The 22562-nt window shown below is 50.2% G+C and overlaps 1 protein-coding gene across 14 annotated transcripts in view; it reads left to right on the top strand.

Moving 5' to 3' along the window:
• Window positions 1-22562, top strand: part of ERC1 (ELKS/RAB6-interacting/CAST family member 1) — a 289429-nt gene that overhangs the window by 227884 nt on the left and 38983 nt on the right. For 9 of the 14 annotated variants that reach the window (XR_010377761.1, XM_064478870.1, XM_064478865.1 and 6 more), the window contains one exon: window positions 18687-18785. Coding sequence is in view for 13 of the 14 variants with exons in the window: in XM_064478870.1 (XP_064334940.1) it covers window positions 18687-18785 (99 nt within the window). In the remaining variant the exon portion in view is untranslated. Of the gene's footprint in view, window positions 1-18686; window positions 18786-20215; window positions 20283-22562 lie in introns of all 14 variants that reach the window. The other 5 variants (XM_064478872.1, XM_064478871.1, XM_064478875.1 and 2 more) reach the window with 1 other exon arrangement.

Genomic DNA, 22562 nt, shown 5'->3' with positions numbered 1-22562 from the left:
AGGACCGCCCGGGCGGTCTAGTGTACAGCGTGGCAATACTGTGTCGTGCACTTGGAATTTACTAAGAGAGAAGTTCTTAAGTGTTCTCACAAAAAAATAAAACAGAATAAAAGGTACCTACACGAGGTGATGGATGTGTCCATCGGCTTCACAACGTGTTCACATATTAGAGCGTCACACTGTACCCCTGACAGACGTGCAGTGGATGTGTACGCAGTTTCTGTCTGTCAGGGAGAAAAGCTGGTAACGTGAAGCTGGAGGGTGTTGAGGAAAGGCGTTTCCTGGTTGGTGAGTGCACGTGTTGGGCAACAGCGGTTCTCCTAAGCAGCTAGGCCTGCTACACAGACACGTGACTGAAGTCCTTCCACCTCAGGACACCACGTAGGGTAGAACTTGAGCCTGCAGCTCCAGCGCTGTGTCTCATTCACAGCGGCTTCTGGTTACTTGGCTGTCAAAACCGTGTGCTTTCTTGGGTGAAAGGTGAAGATGTTCATTATAACCTCAGAGAGGAGTGGCCAGAAGGTCCCGAGTACCTCTGCGCGCGGCCGTGTGCCCTGGGCGTCCTGTGGTGGGGTGAGCCACGCAGGAGGACAGCGGTGGCCTCCCCCGGAGCCCCCGTCCCCGGAGCGCTGCGCTGCGCACCCTCGCAGCGTGAGTCTGGGACGCCGTGGCAAGTGGGAACCAGGCATTTTGAGTCTTTGACTTCTCTGAGTGTGCGCACTAGCCTCTGGGCGAGGGGTGGCTTTGGGAAAGAGGATGTGGCATCACTGTCATTTTAACTTGAAGCTCTAGCCGTCGAGTTGCAAGAATGCGCCTGAGTCTAAGGCCATCTCCCAACAAGGAAGCGGGCAGCGCTGACCAGACCCGCCCCTAAAACGGGGCTGCCGCTGCCCGGTGGGGCCTTGGCCTCTGTGTGCGATTCCGAATGCCGGAAGGAGGTGAAGCACAAGGGAGTTACAGACTAGGGGGTCACCCTGTAGGCGGGTCCTGGTTTGCTCCCCCACTCCTGGGGTAATGGGCCTCCAGGATTCAGTCATGGGAAAGCAGCCCTGGGAGAGGCCGCATCAGAGGAAGGCGCCGGGCCCGAGGGACAGAAGGAGGAGGAACGGCGGTCTGACTGGGTCCAGGCGCTGTGCTGGTGCCCGCGCTCCCACTGTACGTGGTGAGGCGGCCTGGCTGTCACCAGCAGGCACCCCGCTGGTGGGTGCCAGCGCACCGGCCCCGGGGGGTCTCTGGGCCGCCAGCCGGCCCTGGTCTCAGCCCCTTTTCCTTCCCTCCACCCCGAGAACCTAGGGCCTCCCTGACGCAGCTGCCATCAGCGGGAGGTCAGGCGCTGCCCCTGCGTTCAGGACAGGCCGGGGGGTTTCTTTGTCGCTTTTCATTTTGAAGTGTCTTGAGTGCAGGTTGAAGGGATTTGGTTTGAATCTAAACAAACTCATTTACAGCTGCAATTTTGTGATCCTCTGCATTAGGGTTAATGTCCGACAGTGTGGACTTCTCTTGCCTTAAAGACACTTGGAGTCTAACCAGTTGTTCTGATTGTCCAGACCACCCTGCAGGGGGTCCCTGGCCTTGCCGTCCCTCCCACCGCAGCCTCAGCACGCGTCCCTGCGTCCGTCACCCACTGTGTCTGCCCATTTGTCTCTGACGCATCAGGCGCGTGCTGCGTGTCAGACACTCCGAAGGGAAGACGAAGGTCTTTCTTCCCAGGAGCGGCCCCGTCCAGAGCTCATCAGCTCGGCTGTGACTCTGGCTGGTCCGTTCACCAGTGACACAGATGGGGAGTGGGTCTCTGAGGCTCACGCTCCTCATCTGCAAAATTTACGTCGCATTTTATATGCCCTCACAGGGTTAGTGTGAATTTAAGTAAGATCACCGCCCCGAGCATTTAGATCCACTTCTGTTCCCCAGCGGAACCGCGCACGCTGGGCACGCAGCGAAGGGGCTCGGGACCTGCGGTCCTCACTCTCCTCTCAGGACGGCGGCTGCGTTCACTCCACTGCTCTGCTCCTCTGAGGAGGGCGTCTTTCTCAGGGCAGCTGGGAGAAATGAGTGTTTTCTTGGGTAATATGGAAGAAACACAGCTTTTCTGTCGAACTGGTGACCTGAATCTTGCGTTTTCCTCATTGAAGAGGTCGTTAAATGCCCACCTGCGCGAAGGGGTCAGCACTGGGCACGCAGTCCGTGCACTTCCTTTCCAGTTCTGTGCCTTTGCCTTTGCGTTCACCCTCTTCCTCGTGTCCAGCGCGAGTCTGAGCTCAGAATTAGGGGAGAGGAAGAGTAACTGTAGAAGCGGCTACGACTCCTCGGTGGCCTGTGACACGCTGGGCACAGCTGCTTCCCCGCCCGCACCGCGTCGCCACGCGCAGAGACTCCAGAGAGGGAGCTTCTCAGCTAAATTCCCATCAGGACTGAGGGGCAGAACCAGAATTAGAACCAGTTGTCTTTCCAGTCTCATCATCGTCTTTTGTGGAAATTCCAGGGGGTCGGTAGTTAGGAAGGTCATTTAGCAATTAGAGCAACACGCGCGGTGCTGTCCCGTTTTCACGACGCGCACCTGTGCCCCGGCGCCGCGGGGAAAGTACGTACTTATGCTCCGCCCGCTCCCCTCTCCATCTGCTTGTGAAGAGCTTGAAACAAACAAACAAAAAGCTGTGTGATCTGTCCTTGTTTTAGGAATTGCTAGGAGAAACAACACAAACTCGAAGCTACAAAATAACAAAATACAAAGTAACAGCGGAGTGTAGCGTGGCTCTTGTGTCTTAGAGACGCAGGACCCGGGGCTCTGACAGGAAGGCCTCCGGGTCTGCCAGCCGCTCCTGCGAGCCCCGCCCGGAGCCCCCGAAGCTGTGAGCACCCTGAGTGTGTGGGGACTTCAAGTCCAGAGTGATTGTGGAGGGGGCTTCATCCCCCGGGACCCCGACCTGTGGGTGGGAGCAGGCGGTCCAAGCCTGCAGCCGCCCTGCGTGGCCGGCCTGTTGGGCCCTCACGTGGGGTAAAGAGGATCACCCGGAAGGGCTGGGACTCACCGCGGACTTGCCGCCCTCTCCTGGGTGCCGGTGACAGCAGCGTGGGCAGAGGGACCGCCCTTCATTGCAGGTTCAACCACTTTATCCAGCATTTCTAGGAATTTTGTCACATAAGCATTTTCTGGTTTGACAAAAAAAGATGTACTTCTTTGATGTCACCCAGGAAAACTGAACAAAAAAAATTATCAGCAATTTATCACTGAGTCTGTCTCATTTTAAGAGCTGTAACTAACTGATTTAAATGGTTGTTATTCCGTGTTGTCTGAACAACTCTCGGTTTCCGTTATGCTTGGGAGCAAGGCCTGAGGCTGGGAAATAGCGCGCACTTGTTTACTGGACGCGGGAAGCTCGGCACTCTGTGTCCCCCCCGCGCTCCCCCGGCTGCAGAGGGTGTGCTCCCCGCTCCCGGGAGGGCCTGAGGGCCAGGCGGCGTGTCCAGGGAGAAGGAGATCTGGAGAAGGGGGCACAGCGGGCAGGGCGCGGTGATGCGCCGGGGGCTCGTGGGGCGTTGTCTGCAGGAAGGGCCAGTTCTGGAGCGACTGGAAAAAGCCATTCGTCACAGCATTAAAACTAGCTTGAAAGTGACATCCAGCACTGGGGAGGGAACCATAAAGCTATTCTACATCCTGTAAAAGGAGAGCGGTGCTGGAGGACAGCTGCAGAGAGCCCCTGAGTTGCTGGGGGACAGAGGGAAAGTACGCAGCCCGAGCGCCGCGGAAGCTGCGGGGCACAGGCAGAGTGCAGCAGGCATCTGTCTGTCTCTCTAAGGGCTCTCGGTCCGGATCTGGAGACCGGCCTTGGGCGCGTTCGCGCACCGGGCCACCGTGCACCCGGGGTGCCGGCCGCCGTCTGTGTGCTGTGCTCGGCTCGGCTGCTCTCTCCCGTGGCTGCTGCAGCCTCGCGTCAGCGCCCGCTGTCCCGTAGGGCTTCATCTCCTGATGGTGACCATTGTTTTGTGGTCGGAAGGAGTGGAAGCCGCCTGTCTCGTTGGGGCGCACGACCCCCAGAGGTGACGGGTAGGAGGTCACGGCTCAGGTGCTGTTTAATGGTTCAGCAGCCCTTATTGACGTGGGATAATTAGCAGGAGGCGAGCATTTTCCCTGTCTCCCTTCAGTCCGATGGTTTGCGTGCTAAGTGTTCCCTGTGACCCATCACGGACGTTAGGACCGGCTCCGCTCACTGTCCCCCACCCAGAGTCGCCTCCCGCTTCCCCAGCTGAGTCTCACCCTTCATCTTCACCTCCACACTCATCTCTGCAGTTTGGAATCTCCTCGCCCTCAATCGGTTGTTTTTTCTCTCCCCTTTGTCTTAGCAAAGCCATCCTCGGCTTTTCTCATCCGCACGTTCATCGCCCACTGGGCATGAGCTGAATGTGGTGGGGGGAACGGATGTCCGCCCGCTGTCCGGCAGCTGGCGGTTCGCGCTCTCTCGGCCGCACTGCTCTCACTGGCGTGGCGGGTCCTCGGTGTGGGGATTCCCTTCTGTACCTGCTGCTCCAGCTCCGACTGCGGTTAAACTAAGTGTGTAATCTCCATCGGCCTGTGTGCAGTGCTTCCCAGCTGCCAGAATGCTGGTCAGATACCTCAGAGCCCCGCGCCCGAGGGCCGCGCAGCCCAGCAGGCGTCGGGAGTGAGTGTGAGGAGGGTGTGAAGACCGGGGAGGGGCCTGCGTGGACGGGGGGGGGGGGGGGGGGGCGCGCGCTCTGCCTGCAGAGGCAGCCACTCTTCATCCCAGCTCCTCGTGGCCGTACAGCACGTGAGCCCCGTGTTACCCAAGGTCTGTTTTTCCCCCCATAGAATCCACATAAATAAGTCTTTGTTTAGTGAGAGATGATTGGCATGTAACGTTAGATTCGCTTTAGGTGTGTGACATAATGATTTGGTACGTGTACCTATGTGGAGTGATCACCACGTTGAGTTCACTGTACAGTCCATCACCATGTAGTTACAATTTTTTTTCTTGTGATGAAACCTTCTAAGATCCTCACTCCAGCGGCCTCCACATGCACAGTGCAGAGCTGTTGACTGCGGCCACCGTGCTGCGCACCACCTCCCCGGGGCCGACTTGTCTCACAGCTGGAAGTTTGTACTTTTTGACAAGGCTCCTGATATCTAAGTGTTGGCAACTAACTTACTGTTTTTCGTTTTTTTTTGTTTGTTTTTTTAGTGAATCAGGCCGCAGGCTCCCTAACTCACCTCCCTGGGTTTTACCCTCCTCGTCTGTAGCATTGGGTGACAGGTAAAATTAACTGGGAGGTGCAGAGTTCTGTGTTTCCCGTGTTTTGACAAACCAGTGTATTTACCTGTACCTATAGTATCTGCTAATTGCTGGCATTAGGAAGAGTCTTTAAAGAAGCAGTTACGCAGCGTAAGAAAGCACACATGTAAGGATTCTTTAGCTCTGTCTATAGAAATTTGCTTGTTTTATGAAAGTCGTAAGTATTGCATTTCAAAGTTGGAAAAAAAAATCCTGGTTGCTCACCATCCCGCGAAACCTTTGTTGTTCCCCACAAAGAGGTGGATGATGTCTTGATGAGTCCTGCTTGCTTGGAGTTGGGTGCAGCCCAGAGGCTGGGAGGTGCTGGGAAGTTCCCTCCCAGCCTCCTTTCTTCCATCTGTTCCGTCGTCTTTATCATCAATTCCAGATGCAGGAACATTCTTCACAAAAGCTTGATAAGACTCTTTCTTCCCTTCGTTTCCAGCATCAGACCTTGCTGGCCCTCCTAGTGTCAGGCTGCCACCTTTTATGATGCCACCGGGAATTTATAAATCTTCTGAGTTTCCTGGTCCCTCTGGAATCGCCTGAATGCGAGTTAATCAGCCTGGGCTCCCTGCCCCGAGCCCCTCCCCTCCCAGCCCCTCCTCCTCCTCCTCCCAGGCCTGTCGGGTGGTGTGATTTGTGGCTGCATTTCCTGTGCTCCTTGACCTTGGTCTGAGGATCTCGTTAAGCATGAGTAAAACTAGGAAGCTTGGTTTAGGGGCGGCTCCCCTTTCTCCCCCAAACTTCTCTTAGAAGGAATCACTTCAGACCAGTATACGCTGCAGAATCGGTCCCTGCTGCCTCTTCTGGTCTCTGCTGAACTAACGTGGATACGTACTAAAAGTGAACGTGGAACTAACGATGCGCGTCTTCAAGGACGAGAGGCGTGATGTCAGATGAACTGCGCTACCCGTCACGGAGTGCCGTTTGTGTGGCCGAACTACATCATCTGTCCTGCGACCTGGCTTTCTTGAAAACAGTGTTCACAGATCATAGTATTTATTGACCTAAGCCTTTTGAGTGTGTCCCGTGAATTGACCCATTCAGTCTTCACAGCAGCCCTGTGACGTGGGGTCACCAGTGTTGTGCAGAGGAGATGCTGAGAGAGACACTGCGTGGTTTGCCTGGGGTCACACAGCTAGCAAGTGACGGGGCCGGGGTCCGGAACAGATCCCGTCACTCCACTGTCACTGCAGATCACGACACCAAACTGTGTTGCCAGCATTATGTGCTTTTGGTTAGAGATTTCGGTAGCCTTTGGCCGTATGATTAATGACCCCGTGACTCTCTATTGGGATAAATAGAACTTTAATAAGCCCTTATTTTTAACTTACAGTGAAAATATATAAAGTACTGTAAAGGGCTGTGCTCAATTTTAAGAACTCAGAGTTTTGACAGGCCAAAGTCTCTTCCCCACCTAATATCAAAAGACACCTTCGCATTTCAACAGTTTTCTTAGAAATAGTTGTCTGAATTAATGAGAGGTAGAGAGTGTTGACTGAGAACTCAGAGTAGCTGAAATCAGACCGATTTTTAAGCAGCCAGGTTTGAAAACCTGTGTGCTGATAATACTAAGTAACCGTCACAAATAATTCCGGTATTAAAATACTGTTATGATCATATATATATATATGCACAGACAGACGTATGGAAGTCTGGCCCCAAGCTGTTACACAGTGTTTAAGATGCCCTTTGAATGGCAGAATCGTTGAAGAATCAGTCAGTTCGCCTTCTCGAGAAGAGCAAACCAAGACTGAAAAGCTCCTAGAAAATTCTGACGGGCAGAGAATGGATGTCTGTTACACCTGAGGTTCAGGGCTCCCCCTGTATTTCACAGGCTTTATGCGATGTAAGAATTTAATTAACTAAGTACATCGTTGAGCTTGGTACTAGAATGATATTTGTGGCAGCTGGTTTTCAAGGCAGAGAATGCTCAGTTTATTGTATGGCCAGTCACGTTCCTGAACAGGGCATTCTGAATTGGGTATGTTTTTCCCGGACTTGTATAAAATTGCAGCCTGCTAGTGGTCAAACCTAGGAGTATGGGATCTCTGAAAGCAGTTTTGAACGTGCATGTTTCAGGCCTCTGGAGCTCTTAACTAGCCAGTTCGTCAGAAACACGCAGAGACCGGGCTGTGTCGCAGTCTCTGTGTGTTCTTCACAAACGTGCCCGGACTGCAGAGCCGACATGCTGCCGTGCCGCCCGGTAAGACCCCCCTAGACGCGTGAGCGAGCCCGGCTGCCTCTCGGTCGTCAGCCTGAGTCCAGTGACAGGACGCAGCAGGGTCACCCCTCTCATCTGCTGTGTTCAGCATCCCTTCACTGCAGTCTCTGCTGAGTGGAGGACCCTTAAGGTCAAGTTATCTTTGTAACCGCTTTCCTCATTTGCCTCCCTGTGTGCTTTACTACTTAGGACACCAGGCAGGCGGGGCTCTGCGGGACAGGCAGGCAGCTTTCCAGCCGGTTCTCGCCCAGCTGCCTGCCATCTTTGACTCCGCTTGTATTTGAAGTGGGTGCGCCTGCCCTGTCCCTACCTGTCCTACTGTTATACTTCAGAAACTGGTACCTTGTTTTCTAGTGTCACGTGTCCACAGATGGGAAGAAATTTTGCCTCAGGCTGGATCCATACCCAGAATCTCACCCGTCCCCCACCCCAGCCACGAGGCAGGCAGGTACACAGTATACACAAAGCTTGCACACCTTGCGGGAGCCAGGGTGGGCAGCAAGGCCGCTGTCCTCCAGACACTGGGGATCTGTGTCCTGACCCCGGGGTGCACACCCGAGGCAGGCGCCACCGTTGTTGCCCCTCCGCCACTGTTGCAGGGCTCCTCCTCTGGCTGAATGGTGACCTGGCGCCCTTTCTAATCTCCTTCATTATTTGCTTTTTCCTGTTTCGGGAGGCAGACATTAAAGACTAAGACATTCCAAAACAGCTGAGCATATAAGGAAAATTGGAGAGTGACCATGCATGCCCAGGGGAAAGCTCAGAAAAGACCTGAGAAGACCTAAGGTTCACACCCCAGGCCAATCCTCAGCACAGAGACAGCCTACAACGATCAGAATAATAGTAATAATAAAAACAATAAACAAAAATTTAAAAAACTGCAAACCTTGGGGAAGGGGAAAGATCTGATTTCCAAGATACCACATTGTTAGATTCAAATGTTCAGAACTCAACAAGAAAAAAATAAATCACACATACAAAGAAATAGGAAAGTATGTCCCGTTCAAAGGAAAAAATAAATCAACAGAAATTATCCCTGAAAAAGACGTAATGGCAGATGTAACAGAGAAAGACCTTTTTAAAACTGTCTTAAAGACACTCAAAGAACTAAAGGAAGATGTGGAAAAATCAAGAAAATGATGTGTGAATAAATGGAAATATCGATAAACAGACAGAAAATCTAAAAAGAAACCGAAGAGAGATTCTGAAGCTGAAAAGTACAAGAACCAAGATGAAAATTTTACTCAGCCAGATTCAAAGGCAACTTCGAGCAGCAGAAGGAAGAGGCAGTGCACCTGAGAACAGTAGGACGACGGAAATCATCGAGGCCGAGAAAAGAAGAGGCTTAAGGGGAGTGCTGGTGTGGGAGTGGCCGTACACGCGCGTCTAGCGTGTAGACAGTGTCCCGTGTTGCTTCTGTCCTCGCTGGCGGGGGTGGGGAAAGTGCGTCCGCCCCGGCTCCGCAGGCGCGAGTTAGGGCGAGCGTCTGTTCCTGAAGGAAGGCTTGCACAGAACTGCCTCCTCTGCTTAGTCAGACGGAGGTTCCATCCTGGGGGTAGGCGTCTGAGTGACCAGCAGAAGCTGAACTTCAGCGCCCGGACTCAGATGACCCGATTCTTTAGGAATCGCAGTCTCATCGCCACCCGACTGCCCAGTCACGTACTGATGTGTGTTAGAAGATGACACCTCTCGCAGCAGATGAGCTTCGCTGTCCCATTTCACTAATTTATTCAGCCACCAGTTCCCCTGAAATGACCCTCAGTGGGTGGGTATTTGTTCCTGGCGAAGATCTGTCTGGGCCTGATGCCTCTTGTTTATTTCTGGAAAGCGAAGGTTTTCAAATACTTGAGTGTATTAAAATGACAACTGGAGAATTTCCACAACCATAAGCATGAGATCATTTGAGATACTTTTTTTTTTTTTTTTACAATTTAAGCTTTTTTTTAAGAAAGACCTGATTTTAATAAATGTCAGTTTTCTTTTTTCTTCCCCTTTACACAAAAGACTAAAAGCTATTTTCGCTCAGTTTCACAGCAAAAAAAAAAAAGAAAGAAAAGAAGTAACTTTGGAAAATAGAGACAATGTCGTTATGTCCTGATTTTAACCCTTCAGCCACGTGTGAGTCTGTGAGCGGGCATGCGGACAGAGAGATCCTTTTATGATGAGGACCCCCAGGACAGGGAGGAGGGTGGTGGCCCCCAGCTCGGCCTCGCATCCCTGGGTTGGTTAAAGATACTTCAGGGCACATGCACGCGGGTGTACAGTTCATAGTTAACTTATATCTTGAGTCAATTCCAGTCATTCCTTTTCCACACATGGACCATGATTTTGTAAAAAGAAAGCATAAAAGTCCCTCAAAACTTCTTCCTTTGAGAATTTTGATCCTTGTTATCTGAAGTGCATCTTCTTTCCGTGTGTGTTGAAAGTGCTTAGAATTCTTGAAGATTACCCTCGTTGCTTGCTTAGCTCTTCCTCAAACAGAGGGAAAATTTTTTCTCTATAAAAAGCATTAAATAACTTTAAGTTGATACCTGCCTTTACCAAGGAAGGGGTATTTTATTTAAAGACAGAAGACTAAACTTTTCTGCTTTGCAGCACTAAGTTGCTGAGTTCGGGTGCGCTGTAACTGGCACCTGTAGTCTGTGCCCAGTCCTTAAGCAAATGATTTTGTTAACTTGGGGTTAACACTATCCAAGATTTTTTTTTGAAATGTAAATTGCATGTCTTTATAAGACTTGAATACAGCTCAACAGTAAAAAAAGTAAACAACCCAATTAAAAATGGGCAAAATATTTGAACAGGCAGTTCACAAAAGAAGATACATATGGCAGGTAAACAAACAAAAAAGATATTCAACACCATTAATAATTGTACCATCTGAGATTAAAAAAAGAGGGGGGTGTCTGTCTTTTCTGTCACTTGTAAAGGAATTTAGTGTCACTTCTCTCTTTCATGGCCTCTGTATCTGTAAAATTACTGTGTACTAGCCGCCCAGAGAGTGTAATCCACAGCCTGAACGCTGGCAGACACTCTCGGACCCTGGCCTGCTCACTGGCTTCTAGAACAACAGCAAACATCTGTGTTTCCCTATTTCCTTAGCCATGATTATGGGTCTCCCTGGATCCGGCTAATAGTCCTGAAACATTCTGCCTCTTTTGCAGAATGTAGGACTTCTGTTTCCTTCGAGGGCAGATGCAGCTGGCAGAAGTGATCTTTACAGCATTAGAACTGAACAGGGTTACTTTCGGTTTACTGCAAGGGTGAGGCGTACGTGCTGGAAGTCAGGCCGTGGTCAGGAGCTGAGTGTCCAGCATAGCGGGTCTCATGCAGCCTCATGTCAGGCATTGGTTTGGGTCGGCGTGAGCAGGTTGGCCTACAAGACACTGCATTCCCAGAGCTTGGTGGCTTTGTGGGTCTGCGTCTGAGTTCACACACCACGGCTTTGCCGGGAACAGGACCGCTCTCAAGACTTAGGAATAGCATAGAATTTCTTATCAAGTATTTTCTGTTTTAAACGCTGCATATATTTTCATCCTCGCGTTAATATTCGTAGGGAGAGAGAGAGAATGCAGGCTGCTCTCCTCCCAAGTTAAAGCCTGCGTGGCACCTAGAAAGTGTTAGTACGTGAACACCAGGGCTACCTGGTGAGGCTGCTATGTGCCTTCTGGCAGCTGGAAGGGCCGTCTGCAGCTCAGGGAAATCCGTGACCTCTGCTGGAAAATCCCTCGGCTGTCTCGTGTGTCTGTGTCAGAGAAGCAGGGAATCCCACACAGACCTCGCTAAGAATTAAGGAATGATCATAATGAGATGGAGAAACCTAGGCTCCTTTAAAAAAAAAAAAAAAAGGCAAACTGAAACTTTGGGGGCGGTGTGGGGGTGTGTTTCTTTGCTTTCCACCAAGAGGGAAGAAAAGTAGAGTTTTAGTAGGAAATACAGAAAATGTTGAAAGAACAGATGCCCTATAAGTTTAATACCATAAATGGTGGTGTATCCACTGTACCCTTGAGATAAGAGAAGGAAACTACATGAAGCTTTAAGAAAAAAAGAAAACCCACTGAGCACCAAAATAAATACCTGAACATCTACAATCAAAATTTTTCTTTCTCATATGAGGAAATCAAAGGAAAAAACTTTATAAATGCTTGTAAACCAGAGTTCCTGGATCCCAGGGTCCTTTTTGAAGCTGGTATAATAATAGCAGTTGTTTTTATTTGAGATAAAACTCTGCTAGTTAGCTGGAATGTCTATTTTCTTTCCTTTTGGCTGATGTTAGCTCATTGTGGTCATGCTGGCTTTTTCACAGTTATGAGCAATTCTGTTTGGTAAGTATATCTATTTTTAATTAATACAAATGGAAAAGTACATTATTTAAATAAAGGTCATTTCGTAGAAAAATCTTTCAAAATACGAAGCTCATTGCTAGAAAAGCAATACAGTACAGTCCCAAATGAACCAACCGAGGAGACTGGGTTCTTGAATTTGACAGGCGTACGTGAAGGACCTCACGCGCTGCGGTTTTACCAGGAACTGTGTTAACACGTGGGCGAGTGAGTTTCTGTCCCAGCCGCACAGGCTCTCCATCCATGGGAAGAAAAGACATGGAGACATATTATTAGAGTCTGACAGAGGGTCCAGATGGCACCGCAATGCTTTTGTTCCAAACCTAAGGTACTAGATCAGCTTTGACCGCCTCTCAGAGTTCATGGTGCGAGACGGCGCTCACTGAGAGGGAGGAGGATCAGCAGGTGTCGAAAGCGAAGAGGGACTGGAAGGCAGAGATGCAGCAGCTGCCCTGGGCATTATCACCAGTTGGGACCAGTTAGACTCAGGCTGGGTTTTAATGTCTGCACAGGGAAGGGAGCCGGGACCGTAGGGTGACGTGAACTGGGGAGGGGAACTGAACCTCTGCCGTGGGACAGGGCAGTCAGACGAGTGCCACACGAGGGACAGCAAGACGGATGACTCAGCCAAGCCTTTACCGCTGGTACGTGAGCAAGAACGTGGCCCGGGGAAGGACCCACGTCCCCTGGGAGATGTCAGAGCTCAGAAGCCTGCCCCTCCAGCAGGCTTTGAGCAGAAGGGTGTGCTACCACCTGATGTGGGAAGCTCCCGCCTGAAGCAGTAGTATAAGAATCGATGCGCCATTCGAGCCCAGAAGAGGCAGTCACAGTGTCTCCCCTGGGGTCCTTCAGCAACCCCGACGCGCAGTATTCCCGTGGAGAGACAGAAGTCCCCCGAAGACGCGCTCAGTCAGCCCGCTGAGAGGAAGATGTAACCTACTTCTCTGAAGACTTGAGATCCTGGAGAAGCAGTATGTTTCTTCAAAGATTTTAAAATAACTAAAGAGAGAAAGTATAGGGTTAAGGCAGGACAGTGGATGCAGGTTAGAGCCGTCGTTGAGAGCGTGGGCTCTGGAAGTTAAGGCGAGGCCAGACTACAGAAGAGAACTGCAGCTCACGTCACAGAGGGCGAATATCCCTGAAAAAGAGCGTTCCTAAGATTTGAAAAGCAAACAACGTCACGGGGGGTGGAGGGCGGCTGAAAGGTGTGAACAGAAGATCACAGGGAAGACGTGTGGACGGTCTGTAAACGTGAGCAGACGCTCAGCCTCACTCAGACTGAGATACAGGCAAACGGAGGTGCCCTTCGGCCAAAATCAGGATTTTAGCGGTGTGCTCAGGGGGCAGGGCTGCACGCTTCCCGCACTCGGCACCGTCCTGGCGGGAAAGCAAAGTGCACGCCTCCTGTGGGGGGGCTTCGGCAGCGTCTGGCAAAATTGTTTATCTGTGTTTTCACTTTTTGACCCAGAAGCTTCACTTCTAGGAATCTGTCCCAAAGATACATTTTCAGAATTTCAAAATAATACATATACAAGGTACTTCAGCGTGGGCTACTGTAGTGTTTATGGCAGTGTTTGTTGTCGCAGTAGCTTAGAGAAAACCCCGCCGTCCGACAGGGGCACACGCACGGGTTCAAGCAGTTGCCGTCCATCCAACAGCGGAGCGCTGTGCAGCCGCACGAAGGGGTGAGAACCATCTCCACTGACACGGAGTGACTTCTCGAATATGTTGGGGTTTTTTTGAGAGTTTCGTCATTTTTTATTGAAGTACAGTCAGTTAACAGTGTGTCAATTTCTGGCGTACAGCATAGGGTTTCAGTCATACATATGCATACATATATTCATTTTCGTAATCGTTTTCGTTAAAGATTACTGCAAGATATTGACTGTAGTTCCTAGAATACATTGTTAAATGAAAAAGCAACCTGCAGAGCAGTGTATTTAATCCTGTACTTTTTAGGTAAGAAAAGTGGGTAAAGGCGTGAATTGTTGTGAGAGTGCGTGTTTGCTTACAGCCACATAAAGAACAGTTTAAAGATAAGTTAAACATTTATCCCAGAAATTTCCTGTGAAAAGAGGAAGGGAATAGGATGGAGAAGACAGGCTTGGAAGCAAGTCTTCTCTGAAAGTAGCTAGTTACATAGTTTTGACTCTAGAATTATATGGATGTTTTACATAATCAAAAATAAAAGTAGACCAGAAATGGGGGGAAGCAATTCTTGAATTTTGGAAACAAACTGAAACAAATGAATCTAGTTACTTATTAAATTGTTGACGTGGCCACGCAGAGCAGGGGATTATTTCAGCTGATGTTTTGTATAGTACAGGTGTTTCTCTGTGAGTCCTCAGCAAGATACATGCCAACGAGAAGAAAAAATAATGCAAAGAAATGATAAAGTTTATCTCGAAAGCATATTAATGGTAATTATATGATATTGGTATTTTTAAAGAATTATGTTAATGGATAAAGCAAATAAAAAGTAATTATGTCATTATTATTAGGAACCTAGGTTTTTCAGCATAATAGAAAAGATATAAAGTATAAAATCGAAGAGTTAAATAAAAATTTTAAGATTCAGATCTAAATTCTTAAATCTAAATTGAAAATATTACCGTTTATTCTTAATTTTTCTCCCTCTTTAAAAAAAAAAAACAAGTTTTCCCAGCCTGCAACTGAAACAGCCAGGAAGTAGTAATACTCTAGCAGCACCCAGCACCCGCTGGGCTCCCCTGAATGAGTGAGCTCCTTGGTGAAGTGGCCACTTCCAGACCTGGGGCAGGAAACGTGCAAGATGAGCTTAGTGCTTATTTGCCAGAACCTGAGAGCAGTGTCATGTCAGAAGGACACAAAGTCTGCTACCACGTAAAGAATGCACAGGATGGTTATTCCCTCCACATTTTAGTCCTGATCAGGACTGAAATTAAACTACCCAACTGATCTATTTAAAAATCAAAACAAAATCAGTTGAAAACAAACGTTTCTGTCATGGGTCTTGCACTCTGGTTGAGAAGATGAAGCAGGAGGTGAGGGGGGCCTGACGCGACCGTGCCGGGGCTCATTCAGTTATTCCTTCTGGTCCTGTTTCCGTCCGCTTCCTCCTGCACAGCTCCCGTCAGCCCTTCCCAGAGCTGCCCGGGCAGCGGGAAACGTGCTTCCCCAGCAGGAAAGATGCTCGGCAGTCAAGTGTGTGTAACATGAACAACTCAAGAGTAATCAATGGCCAATTGATTTTTTTTTTCATGAAATGAAGTTTAAAATAAAGCTCAAACTAATGTCTTGAAATTTTGTTCAATTTATCACCAGCACTGAATCTGACCCCGCCCCCAACCTGGATTAATTAGAGGTAATGCTATTTTGTTTATCCAATGCCAATATAGCAAATTAAAGTTTAGATAATATTCACTATAATGAAGTTATTTCCAAGGTCTAACAAATGGAGGCAGAAATCATCTTAATGCTCTCTTAAAGATAATTAGTAATGGAAATGACCCTAATTAGTAAGGTTAAGGTTTATTTATGATGTTTTCTAAAACATCTCAGAATATTTCTAAGTATCATTATTTCTGAAGCTTCTTTAGAGAGGCTAATAGTGTTATCCCAAACCGGAAAGTGAAGATGAGCGAACAACCAGATACCTCTGATCAAAATTAAAACCTTTTCTTGCAATACCTGGGCTCGGGTAACCAACATACACTGTGTCTTAGCTTAACCAAGCGTTCTTCTGTGAAATGTAGTCTGTGTACCACGTCGTTTGGCCATCGACATCTCAGTCTGAGAAGAAAAGATGAGCAGAATAAAGGGCGAACTCCTTTTCCCCTGGGATGGTATGTGTCCCTGTAGATATAGATGTGCATTTACAGCTAAAAACGTTTACTTCAGCAAGTTTCTTCCTGTCTTTTTTTTCCTCCTTCCTTTCTTCGAACACTCTTACTCTTTGTCATGGGACAGAGGGAGCTGAGCTCTCTGCACATGGCATGGTCCGAGAGGGAACATATTTGGATATAAAGTGCCTTCTGTGTCAGTGAGACGTGAAGGGCTTGCTCCTTCTGCCTGCTGGCCTCGTCCTGGGAAGAGCTTAGAACAGGAGCTCCTCAGGAGCAGAGCGCGGTTGCAGGGTCTGGAGAACATCCGTCGAAGGCCCTGTGCACTGTCAGGGACTTAGCGCTCGACCTCTCGGCTCTGCAGGGAGCTGCCTTCGCACCAGATCTCTGAACGTCAGACCCGGGAACCCTAACTAAACACTGATAAGCCTCATGTCTTTTGGAAACGGTGAAGTAAGTTGTTATGACTGTTTCTTCGTTCACTTCCATGGGTCCGATAAGTAACCTTGGGTCTTATCTGTCTCCTGTGATCAGTTCTTCTGCGAGATTTTCATTCTCATTCCTAAGAAATACTGGAGATACATTCTGCCTTGCAAGTGGACTTGCGGTGCTGTACTGGGGCCTCTTTTTAAGGTTGAAGCTCGCCCTGGGCATCGGGTGTTGCGGCTGTGTGTCACGCTCTAAGGTGAGGACCGTCCACGTGGACCTCTGCCGTGCGGTCCTGTTACGGTTGGCGGCGAGGATGCTGCTCTGACGTGCAGGGTGCTGCTTGCCCTCTGCCCTCTCCTTCCCCCTTCCCAAGAGCTGCTTTGCAGAAGACTCTCCGTTGGTCACGCAGTACCGCACGACATGAGAAACACTGTCCTAGCTGTTTTCAAGGTCGCTGTAAGTCATCTCACAAGAGAGAAGTTTGATATCAGAAACAATTTGTTGATAAATACTTTCTTTGCTGTCGTTACACACTCGAGGGAAGAATTTGCTTAGAAATGTGTGTGGCGTATCGGGTGCAGACATAAGGAGCCCAGACGCCCAACAGTGCAGGGCTCGTCAGACATCCATCCGGCTGGATGCTAGGCAGCCAGTTAAAACTAGGTTTTAGAATAATACGTAATGACGTGAGAAGGGAGGCTCACAGCAGCGGTGACAGCTCAGCTTTGCTGGGTACTGACTTCACGGCGGGCACTTATTCCAAGACACACCTCGTGTTAGCTCAGCGGGTTAACCTCACCGCAGTCTTACGGGGAGGAGGTACTGCTACGCTTAGTTTAAAGGTGAGGAAACAGAGACTCGGAGCGTTTGAGCCGCTTGCCCAGCTTAGATGCTCACGTCTACCAGAACTAGAATCCAGGTCCAGGCAGCTTGGCTGCAAAGCCCTTGCTCGGGCATCATTGTGGGGGCGGCGGGGGGGGGGGGGACCACCAAAGAAAAGTCTCTATAAACTTTTTATGGAGCTAGACAAAACATGGAAAATTCATCTCAAGAAGAAAATGCATCAAAGATACCTGATCAAATTCTGACGGAGCAGAGCCAGCAGAAAAAGACGACATGCCCTACCAGGTACTACAATGTGCTGTAAGCTGGAGCAGTTTCTGGACGCCTGTTGCAGCAGAAATAGAGAAGCGTTAGAGAAGTCGGAGAGGCGTGCTGCTTTTTGTGTGCATGGGGGAGGGGGCTGAACAGGTACAGCTGAATGTCAACAGTGATTCCCGCTGGTGGGACGGATTTGCAGCGATTTTCCTTTTTCTCTTTGTGTCTTTTAGATTAGCTACAGTGGGCATTTTTTGGGTCATATAACAGCAAATGTATTTTTAGGGCTTTTAAACCTGCAGGGTTTAGCAGCGCCGCTGTTTGGGTCTATGCGCAGCGCACCCTGCATTTTCTGCAGTGCCTGCTCTGCACGGCGAGCGCTCCAGACTGTGCCGTCTGCGTCTGCGTCACATCCATCTGGGGCTCTGATTAGCCGGCTGCACAGAATCGCCGCCCAGTCCTCCGTTTTGGTGAACATGGAAAGAGGCAACAGGCTGCTAATCCTCTCCTGGTCTCGGGGTGAAGAGCAGGATTTCAGAGTCTCCGACTCCTTTTCAAAACCCTCATCGTTTATTGACGGTGTAAAGAAAGGCTGTTGAATGTTCATGTGTCGCCTCTCCCCGATCACCTTCCTGAACTTGACTGTTAAGTTAGAACAGTTTTCCAGTTGGTTCTCTCGAATTTTCTAGGTAGCTAATCATTCCATTTACAGATAATGCTAACTATCCCCCCAATAGTTATAGTCTGTATATTATATAACATCCCCCCAGAATGGAACAGTCGGTTTAAAGGATGAGTAATTCTTTTGCTGACATGGAAAGATGGGGCCCCTGTATCATGAAGTGGATAAACAGAGTTAACAGAGTTCTAACCTGTGTGTGGTATGATCCAGTCTTTATTTTAAAAAAAAAAAACAAATTACCTGAAGTGCTCAGTTTGGGGGAATTCCGTCTCCCTCCAAAACCCCCGTACCAGTTGAGGTGCCTGCCTCAGCCTGTCTTGGGCTGTCGTAGCAGAATGACCACGGACTGAGCGGCTTCCACGCAGACCTTTGTTTCTCACCGTTACGGGGCCGGGAAGTGCACGGTCAAGGCGCCGGCTGATTCGGTTCCTGGTGAGAGGCTGGCTGTGCTTGCAGAAGCCTCCTCCTTACTGTGTCCTCGCCTGGCAGACAGAGAGTGACCTCCCTCTCCCGCGTCTTACGAGGCCACGTCCTTGAGACCTCTCTTCACCTTGAATCTCCTGAAGACCATCTCCAGAGACAGTCACATTGGGGTTAGGGCTTCCACAGGAATTTTGAGGGGACACAGTTCAGTCCCCAACAGTGCCTAAACTTTTCCCCCCAGTATCCTCAGAAATTCGACGTTTAATTTATTTCAGGCAGGATTCATTTCATCTGTTAATGACGTTCCTAAGGCACTTGTTGCTTTACAGCACATCGTAGTGATTTTATCGAAATTTAACCTTACGAATCGTTTCCTCCTAGACACAAAATCGCATGAAGCTAATGGCCGACAGTTACGAGGACGACCACTTCAAACCCTCCCCTTCCAGCCAAGCCAACCATAAACCCTCCCCGGACCAGGTAAGGCTGCTCTCGAGTGTTCCGTGAAAACCAAGGTGCTTTGATTCACATGTATTTTGTACTAGCATGTTGCAGCTTCTGGGGTGTAAGTTAGAAAAATGAAAATGGTCAGCTTCTGAAAACTCTTCTGTTATTTTTTTAAACACAGAGTCAGTTCCTATATAGGAAGGTAGTGGATGATTCTGAGTATTTTAAGAGGAAATACTCGAAAGATTTGAGGTCGATAAAGCATCCTTGAATTGAGATGAGAAAAAATTTAATCTTCTCAGAGATACTGAGTTTGTGACAGACCTGCTTCCCTTACTGAAGGAACAGTGCCTTAGTAGAGAGCAGAGCTTCCCTCGTGAGCTCCGCGAGGCACACGCACCGCAGCGTAGAGGTTCCTGCTGTTTAATCACAAATCTGAACATCTCTGCTCATCACCTGTGAAACGTGGCGACTGGAACTTAGTCTCTTCGTTCCCGCTTCCCTGGTGGTTCCCTCCAGGTTGGGTCATTGTTAAATTGTTGCCTTCAGCGTCTCATCAGTGCCAAAGAGGCACTGACGCCCAAAGGGAACCATTTTCAACTCCAGTTTTTTGGAAGGAGGGAGCGCTCCCAAGATCTTGAATATGATGGATGAGGGAGAGTGGTGAACAGATTACCTCATGTCCCATTGCCAAAAATCAGATTTCAACATCTCCATCACACTCGACCTTAAAGTGTAGAGCTGAGGGAGAACAATCACAGTTAAGTAATTGCATCCATATGACTGAAGAGTCCAGGGGAGCCCCCCCGCCGCGTCTCCTCTAAGTGACAGCGTGGCCCTGTCTGAGGAGGAGGAGGAGAAGTACTGCAGATGGAAGCAGCAGTACGACCAGAAACGCGGTTTTCTCTAGGACTCAGAAGGGATGTCGCGGTGTGATGACATTTGCTGAGCCTTCTATCAGGGGGGCAACAGCACAAGCGCCCATGCCGGCCAGAGGGAGAGCTGTCGGCCGGGGTCAGCAGCTTCGCCTGCCAGGAGAGCGTTTTGCTTGCTCTGCCTGCCTCTTCATACCTGGAATTAAACTTGTGCCAGGGTACGCAGGACGAGTACTAGGTCTTTCCCTCGAAATGGATTTTGCTAATAAACGTGAGGAATTGGATGCCTGGGAGTCGTGGGAGGCAAACAGAAGTGGGGGAGGTTGAGGAAAAGGCAGACGATAGAGAAGAGCCTCCGAGGTGACCCTGGTGCCCAGCTCCAGCCCTGGGCAGAGCCAGCGTCCTGGGGGGCGCGGGGCGGGCGGGGGGACAGCGGCCAGCCGGCGGCCAGTCGGGACCGGGTGTGAGGCGGGCTGGGGGGGGAGGGCGCGTTTTCTGCTGCCGCGTGATGCTCCTGTCTGTTCCGAATACTAACCGGCTCTTTTTCGTTCCCATGCTGCTCTGGGGCCCGTGGCCATGCCTCCCTAGGATGAGGAGGAGGGTATATGGGCATAGCCAGCCAGATGTGCTTAGTGCAGCCATTTTGTTCAGAACGGTGAGAAACGGCTTTCCTTAACCACACACACGTGTTCTCTGTTTGCCTTCACTTCCTTCTTCCCCACGGCCATCCTCACGTCTTGTGTCTCTGTAACCCATTAAACCCTGCCCTGCGCCCTCCGCTTTCTCGTGCCCGCTGACGCCCGTGTGTGCGGTGCTTCTGCCGTGGGGGTTCGGTTTCATGCCTTTATGCTTGTTTCCTGTTCTGCGCTAATAGTCACCTTTATGCACCGCTGGGAGGACGTCCAGGGCATACAGCTGAATTTCTCCTGTCGTTATTTTATTTATAAACTACCCTACCCAGCATGATTTTACAGTGTCCTGGTGAGGTTCACAGTGACTTGCATCAAACTGGAAAGAGAAAAATCAGATACTCTGCCAGTAGGTTTGGGATGTACTTTTATGATAATTAATAATACACAGTCTTAAAATTAAAAAAAAAAAAAAAACCTGTACTGTGGACTGAATCCTTCAGTCTCTGTCTTTAGAAGAATGCTCTGAATTCTCAGGGTCAGTCATTCTTCCCGAGGGCCGCCCTGGGCCTCCCCCAGGGCTTGGACATTACGCCCAGACTGACCTGGAAGTAAAGAGAAGTGAAGAAGGCGAAGAAGCCTTTCCTGCAGGTTGGCCTGAAGAATTCTTTTCCGCTCGTTTATGGAGCGCTGCTGTGTTAAACACTTGCCAGGACACTGTCTTGACCCTCCCTTCCAGGCCAGTTGGCTGGAAAACACAGCCCAGCTGTGTCAGTGTCGCCCTTTGATCTGATGCCCTGGAGGTCTGACCGGGGAGGCCCTCTCCCCAGGCAGAGTGATAATGATGATCACTCGGTGCACACGTACCCGTGGCCTCGCGCCCCCGGGACTCACCGCCTGTGTCCCTGAGAAGCCTGTGTCTTGGTGCTAACCCTTCTCAGAATGCTGTGTAGACCTCTCACTGGCACACACAGCTAGGAGGGAGGACGAGGTAAGTTGTGGGAAGGCGTGGACACTGACGGCGGGAAGCCTCCCACGTGACTATCTCCTGAGGGCGCGAAAGGAGTCGAGAGACACAGTGCCAGCTTGGAAGCTCCGTGGGTCAGAGTGTTGCGTGCCAGGCAGAGCTCAGGCTGGGAAGGCCCGTGTGCCCGTTCTCTTCATCTGCCCTGCACCCTCCGAGGGGCGTCACCTGTCATCGTGGGGCCTGGGGCGGCCACACGCTGGTGGAGTGGCGCTCACTGGTCTCCCCTGAAACAAGCTGCCTTTTCTGTGCGCGGAGAACACAGAGCCTCTTGTCGCACCCCAGCAGGAGGCCCCGCCGCCCCCACACAAAGAACAGGGTTCGTTTGGGTGGGGCACCCTTTCCCCAGCCTGTCGGAGGGGACCCGTGGGTGTCACAGCAGACGAGCCCCACGGTGACGCCGCCAGGAGGCTGAGGAAGGAGCAGGACTCCACACAGACCGGCTCCCCAGTCTCTGCTCTCCTTTCTCGTCTTCCACAGGAGAGCCACTCCTGGCAGGTGTGCACATGCGACTGGTTTTGTTCTTTTCAGCTGTCACACTATTGATTTTTTCCGTTATTATGCTAAAATACTGGCTGTCATTGGTTTAACAAAGTGTAATTGCAGGGAGCTCGCCACAGCTGGAGTTTCTGTGATACAATTTCAAACCTTCTAAAATGTGCTGTAAATATCCTTATAAGGGTTTTACCTAAAGAAATGCACGCGTGACCCTGAAACAGTGCTCTTCTTGACTTGCTGTCCAGTTTCCTTGCTAATTCCACAGAGAACAGACTTCCTTAACAAAATTTCAAACTTTTGGAATTGATGATTGACTTACCTCCTCAAAGTTAAGAATGTAAATAATGTTTGTGTGTAAAACTTCGGTAGGACACCACACACGCCGGCTAGGAGTGAGCCTTCGAGATGCAGTCACGGGGGAGGGGACAGCTCAGGGGCGGAGCGCGTGCTGAGCACGCACCAGGTCCTGGCTTCAGTCCCTCGTACCGCCATTAAAAAGTAAAACTAAAAAATAAGTAAGTAAACGAGACGCCGTCAGCCCTCAGATGGGAAGAGGGGCACGGACGTGCGGAGCCGGGCGGGGCCGGGCCGCTTCCTGAGAAGTGGTGGCGCCTCCCGGTTACCGGCGCGGGCTTGGGAGCAGACCGGACACCAGCACCTAGGGGCTGCCGGGACCCGGGGCCGGGCGGGCACTTGGGCTCTGCCCTTCCTTTTCTTCACGGGCTGTCGGGGGCAGACTTGGACTCTAGCCTCCTCCACCCACCGTGGCCTTGGGAAAGTGACA

Source organism: Camelus dromedarius, chromosome 25 (assembly GCF_036321535.1).
Source record: "Camelus dromedarius isolate mCamDro1 chromosome 25, mCamDro1.pat, whole genome shotgun sequence".
Lineage (NCBI taxonomy): Eukaryota > Metazoa > Chordata > Mammalia > Artiodactyla > Camelidae > Camelus > Camelus dromedarius.
Note: the sequence above shows the minus strand (reverse complement) of the source record. Positions and strands in the feature narration are given on the sequence as shown.